The sequence below is a fragment of the Salarias fasciatus genome (assembly GCF_902148845.1).
Source record: "Salarias fasciatus chromosome 23 unlocalized genomic scaffold, fSalaFa1.1 super_scaffold_20, whole genome shotgun sequence".
NCBI lineage: Eukaryota > Metazoa > Chordata > Actinopteri > Blenniiformes > Blenniidae > Salarias > Salarias fasciatus.
In genome coordinates this window covers 7056593-7077144 of record NW_021941230.1, presented here as the reverse complement: position 1 = coordinate 7077144, position 20552 = coordinate 7056593, and the positions used below count along the sequence as shown (strand labels likewise).

Here is a 20552-nt window from a genome sequence, read left to right as displayed (position 1 = left end):
TCGGATCGTTCCTCTCTCTCTTTTGTCTTCCTCCACTCTCGCAGACCTGCTTTCCCCTCCTCCTAACCCCCACCCAGACCATAATCCGGGTCCCTCCCCGTCTGCCCCTCGCCCCCCAATCTGGGTCACCCATCGCGCCTCCGCGGAGCGCCGCCGCTCCCGTCGGAATGTCAGCATCCATTTAAGAGGGAGGATGGAGTCTCGATAGGCCAACCTGGCCTTAATCCTCTGTGGGAGAGTGTGTGTGTGTGTGTGTGTGTGTGTGTGTGTGTGTGTGTTTCCATTGAGTCTGCTTTAATACTCAGCTCTAAAAACCTCTGTTTACTATCAATTAACATTTTACATGAACTTTTAAATTCCGGCTCCAGTCAGATTAATGCAATAACTGCCTTCGTTTGGTCTCATGTTTATTTGCGATTATGTTTAACTTTCAGATGAGGAGCAACATTACTGTAGGTCTTGAAAATGTTTACTTGTTTCATTTCATAAAACAGTTTATTAAAAGATTTTATATTGGAAATGCAGATTGGCAATGGCAGTTGTCTTTTATTTTCCTTCTTTTACTGTTTTTCTTTGCTTGTTTTATGCTTCTGTATTTTTTTTTCCTTTTTATTTTCTGTTCTCATTTTTTTTTTTCATTTCTCATCATTCATTTTTGTATTCACTTGTCTTTTCTTCGTCTTTTTCCCATTTTTTTTTCTTTTTCTCTCCAGTGTCACGTAAAGCATCACATTACAGCCTGAAGTCTGGAACTCATAGAAGCCAATGCTAATGATAACATCGATAAAGTGTATTTTTAACTGTCACAACAGCATTAAATAATGAAGTTAATGTTAGAAATAGCAGGAAAAAGTTACTCAGTTTGATTAAAAAATCAACTTAAATATTAAAAACAGAAAAAAAAATATCACTCATCACAGACTATTGTATTCGATAAAATGACACATTATTCATAAATTGGAATTATTCATTTGCATTTTCAAGCAAATATACTGAGGCTAGAAGATAATCTAGAGACTAACAGTGAAAGCTGAATATGTGAAGGAATCGTTCCGTTTCGCAGCATCTGTATGGGAACAGGTGACGTTTGCAGGGCCTGAAACATTAATGAGCAGCGACCCGTCATCAGCATAGAATCCAGCAGCCGACGGGCGGATTAATGCCTCTGCTGACTCAGCGTGTTGACATGTGGGGAGGACTGAAGCGTAAGTGGAGTGTGAATGAACTGCCGAGACGCCGCTCTCACACACACTAACACACGCCGCAAGAAGCAGGAGATCCTTCGGAGCGAGTACCGTAATGACGGGAACACAGGAGCACTCAGGTTATTGTCACGCTCCAACTCAACGCAGTGTTTCTGAAATATCTATTTTTTTTTTTTTTCAAATTTTGACATGGCGATGGCGGTAAATTAGCAAAAAAAATTATCACAACATTTAATTCATTTACAATACTCTACAATAATTATGCGAGAATGTCTCCGTTGTTTTGGCAGAATGTGGCTCTTATCTGGTTTTTAGATGCTCCCATCCCAACGCGCATCCATCAGCCCCGCCCCCCCCACGCTGCTGTCCCCCGTTCCCATGGCGACCGCAGGAGGTGCCGGAGCTGGTCGGCAGAGGACGGCGGCTCTGACCACGTTATGGATCCAGAAATAGGTCAGCGGATCCTGCAGGCGCGAGCCCCCGAGGGGGGGGGGGGGGGTGGCGGGTGGGGGGGGGGGCTAATGGGAGCCAAGCCATTTAAAGCATCGATACGCAGGGCTGGTTCCTGGATGTCATTTAAGGCCTGGATGCTGGTGGTGATGACGACAAGGGACGGTTTCATACAGGCCTGATTCAAGAGGGGGGGGGGGGGGGGGGGGGGGGAACTACAGTAAAAAGTCAAGAAAACCTGATTTCTTTTAAAAGTATACGGTATATTTTTTTTTCCATCACGGCTTGAATATGTTGGCGATAAGAGAATGTCACAGGTTTTCTTCCTTCTCTTCAGATTTTGTTCCTCCGAGGCCGTGCATTGACCTCCGTGAGGAGGGAAACCATTAGCCGCGGTATGCATCAGCACGTCGGCACGCTGACTTCAGCACATTGCTGAGAGTGCATCCTCCCACAATCCCGACTCCAGCCCCTCTGCGATGTGTTCGCTCACCTGAATGAACAGGCTGTCCTCACCGATCAACGGGGACGCGTCGAGTTAGAACGCCTGGGGGAGAGAAAAAAAAAAAAAATGAAGGGAGACGAGGTTAGGACGTCGTGAAACTCAACGCACGAAGCCTAAATCACTGAATCGGTCATCAAACGGAGGTTTTTGTACATGGGAGGTTTCACCTGCAGCCTGCTTCTGTCTTTTAATCTGCAGCTAATGAGCTGTTAGCACAGACAATCGGATTTAATCTCAGTGGGTAAACTAATACCACTTCCTCTCCTGGATGGGATCCCAGGATCCTGTTCACACGTCGTTCCAAGTGAAAACGCGTTTTAGTTTCAGGAAAGTGTCTTGTTGGAGCTGTTGGTTGTTGTTGTCACGAAACTAGACACACACTCAGAGAAAAATACTCTATAAACATGATCATTAGGAGAACACGGACACATGACCAGTTTAGAGACAGAGCCCGAGTACTTTCGCACTGCAGAAAGTCCAAATCTGAGCAAGTTTTTTTCAAATTGTTTTGAGTGAAAATGTCTAATTTTACTTGATGTAAGATAAATTTACTTACATTTTGTATTTGATCAAGATAAAAAGGCTTGATTTAATAGAGAATTCTCTGAAATCAAGAACATTTTTTGCTTGTTCTATTGGCAGATTTTTTTTCTTAAATTAAGAAATTTTTACTTGAAATTAGTAAAAAAAAAAAAATCTGCCAATAGAACAAGCAAAAAATGTTCTTGATTTCAGAGAATTTTCTCTTAAATCAAGCCTTTTTATCTTGATCAAATATAAAATTTAAGGAAATTTATCTTAAATCAAGTAAAATTAGATATTTTCACTCAAAAAAAGTTGAAAAAACTTGAAAAAATGCTCAGATTTGGACTTTTTGCAGTGCGAAAAGTGCCTACAGAGATGAAGTCAGAGTATTTTCAAAAAGTTGTGTTTTTTTCCATTTCCATGGAACCCGAATCGGATGGTTTTCGGAAAATTGTGTTGTCCGCAATTTTTGCATTTTCTCCATATTCCATGGAAACAGAGTTTTCAGAGAGCGTTTTTCAAAAAGTTACACCGTCAGTGGCTCCGAGCACCAACGTCCTCTACGTAAAAAAAGCTTCTGTTTTTGGAGTGGTGCGTTACGCCTTACCGTAACACAGAACGGCAGCGCCATCTAACTCTGTTAACGTCATTCGATTTTCTTTTTATAAATGCATCGTTTTTCCAATGGGGTCACGCACAGTGAGGGAAGATGACAGAGCACAGCAGGGCAGGAAATGGCATTTTAAAGAGGTTAATGCCCGGGTCTGATTCGGTTATCCATCGAGGACATGGGAAAAGTTCTGCTTGCTGGGACATATATGGGAAAAATTGGTATGGATTTTTTTTTTTTGAAACGATGGTAGGAAGGCTTTTCCACAGTGAAATAATCCCAAAAGAAGTATTTTCCACTACAAGTGTATCCTCGGTCCGCGTGCCAAGCCTCCAGCCCCACTGAGGAGCTGTTTTTAAGATTGGTTGAGTTCTTGGATTTGGTCGATTTGAGCCCGAGCCAGCAAGGGGGATGAGTTCGGGCTTCAGCCAGACACGGAGAAAGACAGAAATGCACATTTTGCTCTGCTTTTGGGATTATGGGGAGGTAAAACACAGAGCATCCTGTTAACATTAAGGCAGTGTGAAAGGTCTGTTCGGAGGGGGCAATAGGGGGGGGGCTCCAGCGCCACAAAACAGACACACAGAGAGACAGCAGACACTCTCCAAACAGGAAGGAGGCAGATTTATGAGAGAAGACTGAAAGAGGGGGCGAAACGGTGAGGAAACAGGAAGAGAGCCACTTATAGAAAAATATGAGAAAGTCCGACGTCCTGCTTCACGCTCTCATTATTACACCTACGTGGTTTAAATGCAACTTTATCCACAATTCAGTTTTATTATCTATTATGGAAACTAAATAAGAATAATAAAAACATGAGAAAACCTTAGAATTCCTAAATTCTGGTTTAAAATGGTTTTATTCCTATATTGTTTTGTAATGAAACCAAAGTGTTTACAGTCTTTTCTTCCAATTTTCACGAGAGTGTCAACAAAATATCTACTTTTTTAGAAGTTTCAAGACTTTAGTTTAGATTTTAGATCAAGACTAGAGCATCATAGAAGCAATACAAGACCAAAGACTGAGAACAAGTCAAAAACAAGACTTTTAAGGGTCAAGCACTTGAAAATGTTTAAATGCTAAAACACCGCTTACAGTTCTTAATATTAAACATGAAACATCTCATCAGTAGTGTGGACATGCAGACATCGGTTAGTTTGGATTTCGAATATAAAGGAATGGAGAAAAAAATATTTTGTTTCCTGTCATGTCTCAGAAGAAATTGAGAAGCAGTTAGACAGGAAGTAGCGTCTCCTGCGGGAGAGGGAGTCAGCTCCGTTTGGCTTGTAAAAGATGCACGGGCTGCAGTCTCGCCCAGAAACACCGGGAGCGCAACAGGAACAGAGGCTGGACCGAAAAACCATATGTTTAAAAAAAAAAAAAAAAAAAAAAACAGTCATGAGGAGGGATCTTCACGCATAAGCTGGGCTGGACAAAAAAAAAAAAACTGACTCCGCTCCGTTCACTGACTTCTAACTTCTCCCAGGAGGAGGACGAGGCCACCAAGTGGGTCAAACAGGAGACAAAATGAGGAGGAGGAGGAAGAGGGAGGGGAAGGAGGTCAGAGTCCGCCCTAATCCACAGATTTGTCTTCTTCATCAGAGATGAGGCAAACAGGAAATGAATCCCAACCTCGGGCCCGCGCTAAAAAGGCCTCGCAGATGAAGATTCCAGTAATGAGGAGATAAGAGGGCAAACGACGAAAAGGAGACGTTTCCTTAACGCTCCGGCTCGCTGTCAACGGGCCGATTTCAACCCGGCCTTGATTTTTTTTTTCCGAAGCGCGACTTCGACGTCAAGTGTCGGAAACATAAAGGACACGAGGGCCCGATCATCACATCCTGCGAGATCCGATCAAATTCACTCCCCTCTTTCAAAACGCCACATGTGGCTGTCCTGCTGCTCTCCAGGCTGGAAGCAGCTGAGGAAGATCAAACAGGTCAAACGGCGAGGATAGATGGATCTGCCAAAAAATGCTCACTTTTTTTTTTTATAAAAAGAAAGGAAAAAGAACACATAAAAATGAAGAAAAAGGAGGGAAAACGTTAGTATAGCTCAGACTGCTCTCACAATTGGAAAAACACAGCGGATGTAAACGGCGAAAAGACTAAAGTGAAAAAAAATCCATGAAAAGAGAGGAAAAAATCTCTAAATCTTCATGAACGCAACCTGAGTTTTTTGCATGTATAGTTTATAAAAAAAGATTTTTTTTCCCTTCATTTCAGATAATTAGCCTGTTTTTTGCAGCTAAAGGCCAATTTTATCCTGAAAACAATGTTTTGAATCCAAAAAAGGTTGCAGATTCTTGTTCTATTTCCTTCATATCATTAAAAAACAACCAAAGAATCTGATTAATAATGAGGCGAACGCTTCGTCACAACCTGTCCGTAAATCACCGCAGTGCCACTAAGCTCTACCAGGACTTGCTGAAAAGACATTTCGAAAACACACGTGATAAATGTGCAAATAAAACAAAAAAAAAAGAAGGGTCATGATTTGTGATCCGAGAGCCCTGAAGAGACTCGTGCGGTGTGTTTTGGCTCAACGCGGGGGCCGCTCTGCTTCTTTTAACTCGGCCATCAACCCCACTTCCTCATCTATAATTCATGCAGGCAGCCTCCTTCTCCCCACCCCTCCCCACACACACACACACACACACACACAGAACACCACACACACCCCCTCAGGCCAGCACACGCCTCCATACAACAGAAACATGTTTTATACATCAAAGCCACGAAGAGTTCAAGGTGGCGGGGTATTGAAGGCTTCATTTGGAATCGTTTTTGCAGGATCTGGGAGGTGCGAACGCCTCAGATGGAGCACGAGTCTTAATTTAGCCGAGTAACTGCGTCCGTGATTCATTTTCACTTCATCCGGTCACGACTCTCAACTCCAGTTTTCAGAGCAATCAAGGTGAAAAACACAAACGGGAGCAACAGGGGGTGACTCTCATTCTTTAATCCATATCTTATAAGGGGTTTTCTTTAACTTTGACTTGTAAACGTACAATTTTTCTGAAACAACACTCAAAAACGTTGCATTTTCACTCGAAACGTTGCGAAAAAAACAGAACTTTAATGCATATTTTCTCTCCATTTATGATTTTTATGTAACGTCAAGCTGGAAAAAGACAATCTCTTCATCTCCCCAGATTTTTCCCGATGTTCCATCCTTCATCAATCTCTCTGGTGCCCCCTAGAGGAAGCCTGGTGCACAGTGGTTTAGTATTTTTATCATAGAATATGAGCGAAAACAGGAATTCATGTGACATTTCAGAATCCTAATTTGTCAATTCAATAGAAAATTTCCACGACACTAAAATATTACTAACTTTTCCCAGGAACTTGAACAGGAACTGTCATGAAGATCATGCAGATTCTGCTTTGCTGTGTGAAGAATGGGGGCACAAAAAGGACCTTTAAAAGCATGAAGGCCTGAATAATAACAATGGAAAGGACCGTGGAATGTAGTTATTTTAATGCTTTCATTAAATCTCTCAGGTCAGGCGCCACTGCTGCGCCAAAAACTCATTTCCTGTTGTGACAGGAACCAACAGGAAACGCGGATTTGATTTACAGACTGGCTGAATGAGTTTTCTGCGGTAAAAAAAAAATGAGGAAAAATCCCAAAATGCTATCTTCAATTCAGTCCATCGCCCTCAAACATGCAAATTATATCCAATGATTGACATTTAGTTAGCTGATAGGACCGCCTGCTACATTTCATTTCAACAGAATAACCTGGTCAACTAAAACAGACTTTAAAAAAATGAAAGAACTGCACTCTGCTCCCGACACACAATCTACATGTTCAGACACACTTTCCCCTGCTTGGCTATGCAAAGCGAGCAGGACCAGGTGCTGGTCTCTGAGCCCCCCCCCCCCGAGGTGAAAAGCTGCTCGGAGTGGAGACACGTGGCAGGACCGGTCTATATATGTGCATTACATGCACACTCATCCATCAACATGTGAGCACAGAGCGACCCGAAACGACGCCCCGAGGTGCCGATTTGATTACTCTGACCCTCGGGAATGCAGGATTGAGGAAAAATATGTTTTTTTTTTTTTTTGTTTTGTTTTTTAGAAGGAGCTTGTATATGTGAGATGCGCTGTTTTTGTAAATCTGAGGAGATTTTTGCATCTGCGCATATATCAAACAGTAGAAATTTGTAAAATTCTCTTTTATCAGAACCTTTTTTAAAGCATCTTCATGGTGAATAAAGCTACTACCTCCATTATGTACATGCACTAGAGCGAATTCCAACATGATGCACAGTTTTTCCACACATAAACTCAATTGTGGCCAATTCTTTTGTTGAAATAAATCATAATATTTTAACACGCTGTCTCAAAAAAAAAAAAGAAAAAAAAAAAAGACAGGGTAAAACCTAACGAACAAAATGGGAATAAAAATACTAAAATAATCAAAATAATTCCGTTCAACCTGAATGTAAGCAGTACATTATGAGGAGTGTATTTAATATGGGAGCTAAATAACACTTTCTTTTATTTGGGCTGTGTTTACATGACGTTGCAATTGAAAACAGAAAAGTTTCACATTTACATGGCAATGTTTAGAAAACGTCCATTTCCAGGGAAACAGAAATGTTGAAAAGAATATGCCAAGCCATGATTTGATGCTATTTTTGTCATGAAACCCCACACACATGTCGCAGAGAGCAACATGCTATAAACATTAATCGGCGGGACGACAGACGTTCAATTTGTAATGCATTTCAAAACGCTTGCATTTTTATTGACTTCACGCAAACAGAGTCGGAAAGGCAATTCAAAAAGTCCAGAGGTAAATTATCCATTATTTTCAGATGCCACAGAGAGAGACTTGTTGAAGTGTTAAGATTTTTATGGGTTTTAAATAATAAACTCAATATTTGATAAGAGCAGAAAAACACGGGAAGGCATTCCTCCTCCAACCTTGTCGCCGTCTGGTCTGATTTCCTCACCTCCTGCCAGCCGCCGCTCTGACATCTGGCTTCATAAACATCCACCGTCACTCGTCGACGGACACTCGGGGGCATTCTCTTAAAGTACTCTGTTTTCCCCCTCTCTTGACAGTTTGCCTCATCAGATCAGCTGCACTCGGTATCATATCCTCCGAGACGTGTGAAAACTGCTGCACCAAACGGCGAAAGGCATCCGAATGATACTCCGAATTTACACCGTGAATCAAACAAATACCGATCTTGTAAAATAATAAGATAATTTACGGTGATAAAACTTTGCAATCCACCAACACCTAGATCACGTAATTATATTGCCTAACGTTCATTCATAAACTTCTACGATGTCTTGACAGTTTCCCGCCAAATTGTTGGAAGTTTGGGTAAAACTATATGATACTTTATATGACATTTACCGTATAAAATTGGGTTTTGTTCCAGAAATCAGTCAAATGAAAAGCAAAATGTGACCTTTAAAAACCCCAACCTGGGTCAAAACAAAGAAAGGTTCAAGCTGAGTTCAAGATATCAGTGGAAAAAAAAAAAGAAAAAAAAGCGAGTTCATTTAGCGACTACGACCTCGCTGCGAGCGTAGGAGAATGTCAGATGTGGAAAAAGTGGGACAGCGACTAGGTGTGGGATGATCGGGGGACAGGCCACCATTTGTGACCCCGGAACGGGGCACAGGGAGAGAGAGGAGAGAGGGCGCGTTCGCCCCTCAGCCCTCGCCTCTCACACCACGGTGTCATCGGCAAGCTGGTTCCCAGAAGAGAGACAGATCGCCTCAGAGCCAGACAGACGGAGGCAACGGGAAGGGGTGGAGGGCAGCCGGGGGTATTTGTGTCTGCGGAGATGTGACAGACGCCCTGGGTGACACTAAACTAAAAGGATGATACCCAGGATAAAGAATGTTTTCACTACGCTGATGATGCAGGAATTTATATTTTCCTTCAGAAGACCTGCCCAAAACGGCCACCAGCCATGACAAAGACGCAATGAATAATCTGGAACATAATAATCTGGAAGTGCAATGATGTTGGGAATATTTCATAGAACAGAAGATGCATTATCAGTGGATCCAAGTACCGTTGTCATGGCGACAGACCCCTAAAACTCTATGGAACATTGTGTAAACGTGGGTCTGAAATTGGTGGTAAATGGGCTCCATAGCAAGCCACGTTAACTCTTAGGCTCTCTATCAACACGCAAGGAGCCATTCAGGGTTTGGCGTCTTGCTCACTGGCACATGGACAGGGAAAGACGGGGGCTCGAACTCACTATCATGTGATTGTAAGACGACTCGCTACGCCAACCGGGCCACAGCAAGGCAACTGACTTTTTCCAGGAAAGGATCAAATGCTGGAATCAAAGTTATCTGTCAAACTGATATCATCTTTCATGGTTTGAATGGGCCGAAGAAACGCGTTTTTTTGTCTCCTGACCATGTTTGTGTATATCACATAATACATCAGTTCTCAATTACACTTCCTTGTTGCTCACGAGTCTTGTTTATCCTACAACTGAAGGAAGAAAAAAAGAGGAGGTGGGAGAAAGAGCAGGAAGATCCAAACAGATAAAAATGAGGCAAAAACAAAGCGGGGGGAAAAAAAAACCGACTTGAAAGAGTGGAAAGTTGGCGTATTTATGGCTCCGTCACCACCTGCTTGAGAACTTGTCAACAAACTTTGAGACAGGCGGAGTAATGTGTTCTGCAGTCTCGCTCAGCCTGGTGCCGCTCCCACGCACGAAACCACCAACAATCTGCTGGCGATGAGTCGCCGGCCGCCAACGGCCACATGCCGCCGCCGTCCCGGACTCCAAATATATCACGATTATGTCCCAAAATGCCTTGTGCCAGAGTTCGAAACATCTGCTTTTACAGGATGGCGGTGAGCTTGCAGCGGAGATGTCGAGACGGAGATGGTTGCAGAGACAAAGGTTCCATTCGCACAAAGTTTTCAAGCGAAAATGGAAAGCTTCTGTAGCGTTTTGGAGGTCCATTTATGCGACAACGGCGCTCGGAGTCACTGAAAATGGTGGAAATGTTCTAATGCTGGTGGGAACCAGTAAAACACACAGCGTTTCGAAAATGCTCGGTCTCGGTTTAAATGGGGTGGAACAATGTTTTGAAAGCTTTTCGAAAACATTCCGAGTTTGCCTCAGCGGAAAAGGGGTGGGGCACGCAAGCGACCGACGCCATCTCCACGGAAACGGGGCAAACGCTGCTCCTGCACACGCACGCCGCAACGGTCATAGCTAAATACTCCTGCACATGCGCAGGTGGATGAACAGCAGCACCCACTAGTGGCCCGACTTGCTAATTACACTGTTAAATGGACGTTGCTTTCAAAGCGTCGCTGCGAAAAAGTGACATTTTCCTGAAAAGAGAATTAAAAAAAAATGTGTTTTTCCTTGAAACGTTGAGTAACCGGGTCCTAAAGGTCATCCAAACACACACACAGCCCCTGGCTGATCGCACCATCAGCTTTATTGCTGTAACGATAAAGATCTCTGCAACCATCTGCTGCTTCATATGGCAGGAATACCGGAATCGCGTCTTACCTGATGCAGAGGAGCGGTTCGTCCAGCTCTTTTTTTTTTTTCCTGTCTGCACAGCGGCGGCGAGGCAGCGGCTTCTGCAGAGAGAGAGAGAGAGAGAGAGAGAGGAAAAAAAAAAAAAAAAGAGTGAGAGGGGCAGTGCCACGCTGACACAGACGGCCGGGGCTCTCTCGGCCGGTGAGCACGCCGCCGCCGCCACAGCCAAGACGGAGTCTGCAGCCCGTCGGGTGGGGGTGGGGGGTGGGGAACAAGAAACGCGTGCGTACGTTTGTGTGTCAGTCACATTAATTCATGTTTGAAAGAGATACGGAGCTCATCCGCCGCTGCCGCCACCTCCTCCCCCCTCCCGAAGGGAATCAAAAGACCATCCCAATCCGAGAAATTTCATCCCTCTCCTTTGTTGTTTATCTCGTCTGCTCTCCGGCTCCAGAAGACATCAAGGATGCATGAAACATTTAGGCATGGCCGCGCCGAAGGAGGGGCGCAGACCCCCGCGCCCCGTGCTGAATAATCGCTCTGTGCCGGCGCTCATTTGCAGGCAGGGCCGACTGCAGCAGCAGCACTGAAAACAAAAGGCAGAGAGAAGGGGGGGAAAACGAGGGGGACGGCGGGGGTGGCGGAGGGGGGGGAGAGACTGCAGAGGCCGGAGCGAGAGCGAACAGACCAGCCGTCTGCCGAAAGCCCAATTCTCCGCGAGTCGCTGCGACCTCCAGCCACACGAAACGAAATGTATTTACAGTGCGGGGGACTCACAATGGTCCCATTCAAGCCGTCCATCAGCGGTTTTACAAGACTTGTCAAACTTGTGAATAAGTACAGAAAATATGAGCCCAACAGAGGGTGGGGGGGGGGGGGGGGGGGGAAGAAAAACGCATGAAAGACCAAGAAAAAAAAAAAACAAACAGATTTAGGACTGCTACCCAACGCCAGAGAACAACAGCGCGGCACCTTTCACAGACTGTTTATTTGCGAAAATGCTGGAAGTCTGTTAAAATTTGCTCACAAACACGGATGAGGTCGGTGGTTCCCGCTGAAATTGCCAAACTACATCTGAATGAGCGTTCCTGGTCAGGTTACAGCGACTGGAGCTGCGGCGCTCAACAAGAACCCGGGGATCCAGCTGAATATGGCGATGGAGTACAACGTGTGGCTTCAGATGCTTTCCTGGACAAACTGCCTCTCATATTTACAAGACTGAACTAAGAATGCTCCCACTGCCCATGCGGTGTGTTCCAGGAGGATAACATGTTGTGATCAAACAAATACCACCAACTGAAATCTGGAGCCAAAATCTCGATTCAATGACTCATCGGCTCACACATGAGCTCAATTAAACAGGAAGAAATGGTACAGAAAAGGAGAACAAGGTCTAAAAGAAGCTCTTGTCTTCACGTCATCTGACAACGTGAATCTTTTTTAGCTCAATCTTGTGAAACAGACGAAGCTGTTGAGAACATCATCGTCCAATTGTCCAACAGTCCCAAAGTGATGGTTTTTGTGTGAGAATTTAACTCGCATTACCTAAAATTTTGCAGCTCTGACAGGACTTTAGAAGTATGAGGGATTATGTTTGTACATTTTTTTTTCTTGGACTCCATGACAGCTTCATTCACCAATCACTTCATATTGGACCTACATACGATCGGGGGACGACGAAGACGAAAAGGTACTATTTGAGGTTTCACTGTCAATATGCATATGCTGAGACACATGTTAATTTGTCATTGTTGTTTCTCTTCCTGTCAATTGGTGTTGGAGTGCAGTTTCACCTCAATGGGGGCAATTAGGCCCCAGTTACACGACGTTTTCGAGTGAAGAACCATAACTTCCGTTGTGTTCCGCTGAAAGCGCAATATTCTGAAAATGGCTCCTAAGGTGGAACTCTACAAAAAACACTTAAACAGTGTGTTTGTGCAAACAGGGGATGACATAAGCTTTCTGAAACTCTGCACACCACAACAATAGCAAATTTTTCTTCTGCACGTGCTCAGTAGATGGACAATGACAGCGTTTTCCTCCAGACTGTCAACACTCCCGGCCCATATTCTCCTGGAACTTTGTAGTTTTAGAGTTGACAGTCGCTTGTAAAAGCAATACAACACGGTCGTCCGTCCGTATGAGTGTCGGTATACTCGCCATTGTTCATGCTGATAGTGTGTTGTTCTCCTGACATGCGACCGACGTCGCTTTCAGCATTTCTTCAAAACGTTGCCGTATAACCATAAACGTTTCTGCTACAAAAATTCTTAAAAAATGCATTTTTCATTCAAATTTTGTGTGAAGGCCTCCTATTACAATGCCTCAAAATGTAATATTTGCTTTGGAGTATATTCCGTTTATAGTCTCAGTCAGGTTTTAAATAGTAAAAAAAAGAATTGAGTTATGAATACAAATCAGCATGACAGATCTTAAAAATACATCCCCAAAACCTCACACAGACCAGTGAGGCTGAACGTTAGAGCACACGGTCATTCGGTTAAACCAAAACCACTTAAAGAAAATATAAAGAAGAGACGGAGACCGAACAGTGAGGCCTGCTGCCTCCACATCCTCTCCAAGCCTTCAGTCGTTAGCTCGTCCCGTTCCAGGAGAACTGAAAGAGCCGTCAGCGCCAGGCTATAATCAGCCTGTCAGCATTTCGGAGTGGGTCGAGTCTGAAGAAGCACATGGGAATTTAAAGATCGGACCTCGCAGCATGGAGGGCCCGGGAGTGACGAAATGAGGAGGAAAGCAAAATGCGAAGGTGAGGAGGCATGTTGTGATCGGGGTGAGGGGGGGGGGGATGGGAGCTCGGGGGAGTCTCAGACGGCCCTGTCAACGCCTGCCGCCTTCGGGGAGGCCGGTTGCCAGGGATGATTAAAGGCCTGAGCCTGGACACGGAGCTGCGGAGCCAGCGACCATGGCTGGAAACATCTAATCTCCCACAAAGCAGATGCGAGCTGCGCTAACACCAATCTGCCACAACCGAGCCGTCAACAGACACAGCGGCAGGCTGGAGTCGCTGCTGGCGGATTACACGTCATTTTGTTTACCTTGTGTGTGTGTGTGTGTGTGTGTGTGTGTGTGTGTGTGTGTGTGTGTGTGTGAGCAACGGCATATGGACCATTAAACATCAGCCCCACCCTTGTTTAATAGCTATCAGCTCTTCTGGAACTCTGCAAAGTGTGCTTTCAAATCATGTCAGAGAAGTTAGTTTGTTTTTTTTAACTAATTATAAACTCGTGCAAATTCACAAATCCAATCCAAAACTGAAAGGTAGGTCAATCTCATTGTGCGTTGGACGTGCGGCGCGGCCACCGAAGCCGCTTCCTGGCTCGCCTCTCCAGCAGAGCGACTGGGACGCAGCCAGCTCACTATGATCGGGATTAATCGAATGAATCATTGCGTGTAATCTTCCTGGACGGCTTCATCCAGATTTGGACTGCAGTATTGCCTTGCTCATCATAAAAAAAATAAAACGGAAGGTCTGGTTTGCTGCAGATCCTTCGCATTGGGACAGGATCACAGTTTAGCTGGTTTGTCAACACACCTGTTGATAAGGCTGTAAAACAGAATGATGGTCAAACAAATCCAGCCTCCAAGTAGCCATCTCTTCAAGGTATCAAGTGAGAACACAGCCACATGATTCTTTGTATTCATGGTCTGCAGAGACTGAGAAAACCTGAAGGTGCACTCTTGAACTGAAAATCCTCCGTCACCTGTCGCCGCTCGCACAAACACCTGCCGGTTTGGAAGCCGACCACACAGACACCCGGAGATTAGTCTTGAAACGAGGCAGCGCAGTCAGCACGGAGGCTGCACCCTGAGCAAATCAATGCTTACCGAAGAAAAAAACAACAACATCTGCCTCTCTGGAAAAAAACAAAAAAAACAAACCGACCGTGCTGAGTAATGCGAGAAGTCATACATATTCAGATCTGCAACACCAGAACTGTCATCTCATCAGATCGCTCCCGAGAGCACGACTCCAGCTTCTTTTTTTTTTTTTTTGTTTGTTTCTGAAAATGCAGCATTAGCTCAAGTTTGACTGAGTGTGCAGGTTTGCTGCAGGTGCTTGGAGGACCGGGCAGCCTCCGGCGGTCACGACGCCACCGATTCCAGCTCCGGTTTCCGTCACGAAGCCTGCTGCGGATTACGAGCCAGCGGAGGAAAAGCCCGATACGAACGCAGATATGGATTAAAGATTAAAGGTGATTTCAGAAACGAGAGGAGAAGGTCAAACAAATCATGAGGCATCAAAACAAAGCTTCAGTCTGTCCATTCAGAGGCCTTTTAAAGGATAAAAGATGAATGAAACAACAGTCTAAAGAGATATTTCACTTCCACTGTCGTCTCCCGACCATGTTTTCAAGTGAAAACGGAAAAATGTTCTTGTGTTTTGGTGTGTTTTCACCACAACGGTGGTCACAGACACTGAAACAGAAACTTTATGTAAACGTTAGGACTCACATCGCCGCGTAAACTTTCTGAAACGCTGCCTCACTTCTCTTGAAATTGACATGTTTCAGATGTGTTTTGTGTTTGAACCAGGAATAAGAGTTTTACAGCGACTTTTTAAGTTTTAACACGTCGTAAAGAAGTGGTTGCTTTTAACGGCTTCTTTTGTTTACACTGTCAATCTGGTGACTTTGCGGACGTCATGTGTTCTTATAAAAGTTTTATATAAACCTACTGACGACTGAAATCATAGGCAGAAAACTTGGTAGCATGAACTTCCAAATAAGCAACTTCTCAAATGAAATTACATCATTTTTACTTTGGTTTTGGAACATCGGTGCATTTTCAAAAAGTTGTGTTCTGCCCCGTTTCCTTCGGAGAGTTCCATTTTTGCACCGTTTCCACGGAGACCGAAAAAGTTCCATATTGGGAGTCGTTTTCAAAAAAGTTGCATTTTCAGTGACTCTAAGCAAAGTGGTCGTATAAATGGACTTAGAATGTGACAAAGGTTTTCTGTTTTCACTTGAAAACATCAAGCAAACATGGCCTCAACGACACTTCCTTACACACCATCGGGAGCAACTTGGGGTTCAGTGTCTTTCCCTACAACGTATCCACACATGGTCAAGATCAGACATGCTCTACAAGCTAACCCCAAACATTAACTTTGAGGTCACTCTGGGGGGGGGGGGGGGGGGGGGGGAGGACTTGTCAGCAAAAATCTTACAAAAGTGTTTGAATGCATCTCTACCTGAAAACTAAAGTCATCCATATTCTGATAATCCGGAGCACATTTTTACTGAAAACTGACCAACTTCATGAAGACTTCTTTATGTTTCCTCATGGCCGCAGCACATATAACCGACCGTAAGCCCTGCACTCGCCGCCATGTTAATACTTTCACCCAGACGTAGCCCGTGTAATCTCTGGAGCTGGCAGACTTGCGTAACGACTGAAGACTGGATCATCGCGAGCGTCAACAGGACCTCACCGAGCAAAATTTCTCCCGAGCACGAGGCTCGCGTCCAACGAGACCAATTCCACTGCTCCGATTGGCTGGAAATGATCGGGAACGAAGCTTGTTTTCTTAGATTTTTGTTTTTTTTTCTCTCGACAAACAGTGCATTAGATTTAAGGCCACAGTAATCTAATTACACAAATCCGCACTGATCTGACTGATTGCTCAAAGGTTACAGCAGCTTGTCAGCCCAGTTCATGATGAATTGAGATAATGTAATCAGTTCAGGCCATTTACAAACAAATCATTCTTTCAGCCTGATATAAAAGACCCACTTCATCAGCTTGCTTATGAGTTGCTTTGAGTTTAATCTCTGATGCTTTCAAGTTTGCCGAGTTCATTATCCTTAATGCGTCTTTGATATTCTCAAGGCATACGTTGTTTGAGAGCTGAAATACCGAAAGTCAAAGATGAGTCTCGAACACGGCGTTCAAGGCCTTTTTTTTTTCCTTTTCTTTCTGAATTGACTATTTTCTGGAGCTCTGAGACAATAAAGCGAAAAACAAAGGCCGTCGAGTCGGTTGCATTCCAGCCTTTGTGTCCTCGTCTTCCACCGAATAACCCACGAATTAGTCTAGGAAGTAATTATCAGAGTAGCGCCATGCCTTTCTCCGCTTGTTTTGTGATCTTTCAGCCAGCTTAAGTCACACCGCGGCTAAGCTGACAATGATGGTCTCAGTCACCGACCATGGCGAGCAACAAAGCCGATGATCCAGTCCAGACTCTCTTCAGTCGGGAGGATTTGTGCCTCCGCAAGCTGTTTGAACTTCAAGCTCCAGAGTCGTTCAGACCTGTTGTTCAGGCTGTTTCGTGTCTACTGTCCCAAGTTTAAAAACTTGAGTGAACATTCGAACCTCAGTTTTGAGGATCCAGCGCAACCTCGATGGATTTCCTTCTGGCCGTAAATACCAGCGTCTCAAACTAATAAATGGACGTTGTCCGAACAAAAGATAAAGAGCTGGCACAATTTCGATACACATTGATGGCAGGTGATCCGAACAAAATATAATCACTTGGCTAGTGTTGTAGACGAGACCACATAATCCGAGACCGAGCCAACACCAAGACGAGATCAGAACATCTTTCGGCAAGACCAAGACGGGGCCAAAAACCAAGTCCAGACCAAGACCAGAGCATCCGAAAAATCAAGACTTTAAAGGGCCGCGGCTCAGTCTTGTCCGAGACCAGGTCAAGACCAAGATCAGGAACCAAAGCATTCCAAGACAAGACCAAGACTTTAAAAGGCCAAGTCCAAGTCAAGACAAAGGCCAGAGCATCCCAGATTGGACACAACTGTTTAGTCAATTTCTTCAAAAACTTAAACATTCGAGTTAAGATTCAAAACTCAAATTTCCTTGAATCTTTGACTTTTCTCAACTTGTTTTGACAGCTTGACTGAAGTCCCCTCTTAAAGGATGACATTAAACACCCAAACAGGCCTACAAATGAAAAAAAAAAAAATCAAACCTTTTCCATCCTGCTCCTCCGTTGCTGGATCCTCTCCTGCTTCGTGTTTAAAGAAGCAGATTTCTTTAGCACGGCTGTAAACGACGGCGGGTGCGTCATCGCTTTGAGAGAGCTCTGAAGTGCACTGGCGGTTTTTGGTGAAAGGTGCAGCTGCCAGGAGCAAATGGCAGGTTTTTTTTTTTTTGTTTTTTTTTGCAGGAGTGAGCGTCGTCGCGACATCCATATCTAGAGTGAAAACACAGTTTTGGGAACGCGGCCAAACGGGAACGTCTGGTGCAACAGCTGGACCACCGCTGGATATGATAGGAAATGCGAGGAATCCCTCTGCACCACCCAGCAAGTCCACCTCTCGGGGGGGGGGTTATACAATTATATTTATATGTAGACTCATAGCTGCAAGAGGCACACAAACACACACACTCTCGCCCAAAGATGGCCTGTGTTTGCGTGCGTGTGCTCTTGTACCGTCCCTCCAGGACACAGGAAATTCCTCAAATGTAAAATATGCCTCTTTTAGAGGCCTGTTTCAGCGAGAGGAAGACGAGGGACTGGAAGAGAGAGAGAGCGAGTTTTTTTTTTTTTTAAATGGACTTCAATAAACTTGTGCCGTCTGAGGGCGCGTGTATGTACGCTAACCGTCTGCCGGGGCCGTGTTGCTTCGCGCGCCCTCCGGCGCTTGCGTGCGCCCCGGATTTACACAAACCACAGGGTGTAGCCGTGGGCTTTGAAGTCGCTCCTACACCCAAGGCTGAACTCAAACACAGGCTACTGTACCAGGGCGCACATTACTCCATGGAAAACTCACACAACCCGCTTTTTACTCACTGGGAACACTGCCCTCTCTATCCCTACTGCAGGGGAAAAAAAAAAAAAAAAAACATAGGATAGTGGTTAAAAATAGACACCAAAGTTAGAGCATCGACGTCCCATTAGATTTTTGGTTGAATTCTGGTTGGAAACAGAGACTTCCTAATACATGTCATATTAGAAAATACTCCACAAATAGGCTAAAATATGAAAATAAGGCTATAGCGGTGTATGCATAGGCAAGAAAAAGTCCAGATCCTACGATTTTTAAGTAACCGGTTGTTGCTGTAATGGTTACTTTAGGCAAATTAATCATTTTGCATTAAATACAATACATTCAAGCCCTGTTTACACAACATGTGAGGCCACAAGACGAAGCTGTTTATAATGAAATGAATGCACAATCATTCCTGCGTTAATGCACCTCCATTTAAAAGATCCCCCAGACCCTGATATTAGAAGAAGTAATCACACTATCTGACAGCTGCGTTGTGACGGCACTCTTTACTCCTGGCAGCAGTTTTCTCTCGATTCCCACAGTCATGAAATTCCTGGAAGCATTTTTTTCAATTAGAATAACATTTCTCCCAGGGCATGGGAAAAGTTTGGAATTCAAACAATGTTATGGAAAAATTGGGGCTGAATCCGTGAGCAAAAGATCTCAAAATACGAGTTAGAAGTGCACGATAAGCAGCAACGTAATTTTGATTATTTCTTTGACTTGTTACTGGATAATGGGTCTCATAATGCCATCAGCTCTGTGGATCATTGTGAGGTGAGGGGAGGTAATTTCCTGCAATCACTACTTGTGTTTCGGAGCGATTTCCTGCTGAAGGGAGATCTCAACCTTGGTGTTCGCATGCCATCTGCTCTAAATTAGCACCTACACAGGGAGCGCTCAGACCGGGGCACCGGCGAGGGACACGTGGAGATCAGACCGAGGTGGAGAACAGACAAGGGAGGAGGCGGAGAGCGCTCTTCAGACCTGATATTTCTGGATTTTCATGCAGGCAGCAGAGTCTGTGATCATGAATTAGTTACCTTCAGGATTTATTCTTTGTCAAAGCATGAGAAATCCCAAAGAAAAGAAATAACTGGAGGGTAAAACGATACATTATTACACATTCAGGATCAGTATACATGACGGTTCAAGTAATAACACATCCTTTCGGTTTCAAAAATATATTGAAAACAACACTCCGATCCATGGAAATGGCAGAAATGCTGAAAATGATGTAGTGTTGTTGGTTTTTGTAATAAATCAACACACACACGTGCATTCTCAAAGCACCACTATCATGGAAATAGACCCAACACGCAAATACAGCTTTCTGATTTGACTTGGAGACGTTTAATAAATTGGCGAAAACACAATTTGTTATGAACATTCCGACTGTAACTATGGAAACACAGGAAGAGGCTACTTTTCAAAAATCGCTGCCACTGCCGCAACGCGTTTTCAAAAACTTGCACGTTCCTCGGTTTCCACGGAGACGGAGCGTTTTTAAAAAAGTTGCATTTTCAGTGGCGTCCAGCACTGTTGTGGTGAAAACAAACCTCAAAACATCACGAAAGTTTGACATTTTCACTCGAAAATGTTGTGTAAAAAAGGTCTGACGAGGTGTGGATTTATTTTAAGTGTAACAGACGGACTAAGTAACTACAAACCAAGCAACTAATTGCAATTCCATCCAGTACTTTTTGGATTTTATAATGTCATTCATGATAAAGTTGTGACTGATTCATGTTTATATCAGTATTTTATAAGTTTATTCTTCCTACAGCACAAGTTTTTGAGTAAATTCTCCGCCTTTAAAGATTCTGCCGCTCCACTAGCAATAACTTGATTGAAGATCTCGAGTGTGAGGGGAAAAAGATGGAAGTTTCTGGAAGTCATCAGACAGGCGGGGTGGAGGCTGCCAGTCCAAACACACAACCGCATCGCAACTCTGCATCCACGTGCAGAAAGTTGGCGCCAAAAGAAGAGAGGAAGAAAAAAAAACAAC

General features: G+C 44.2%; 1 protein-coding gene across 1 annotated transcript in view; it reads right to left on the bottom strand.

The window, feature by feature from the left end:
- LOC115384033 (microtubule-associated protein tau) overlaps positions 1-17763 on the bottom strand; it is a 33853-nt gene extending 16090 nt beyond the window's left edge. The window contains exons 1-2 of the mRNA XM_030086307.1: positions 17740-17763; positions 10821-10894 (exon numbers count right to left, since the gene is read on the bottom strand). Of these exons, the coding sequence (XP_029942167.1) occupies positions 10821-10894; positions 17740-17748 (83 nt within the window). The 5' untranslated portion in view covers positions 17749-17763. The remainder of the gene's footprint in view (positions 1-10820; positions 10895-17739) is intronic.
- Between the last annotated feature and the right edge of the window lie 2789 nt (positions 17764-20552).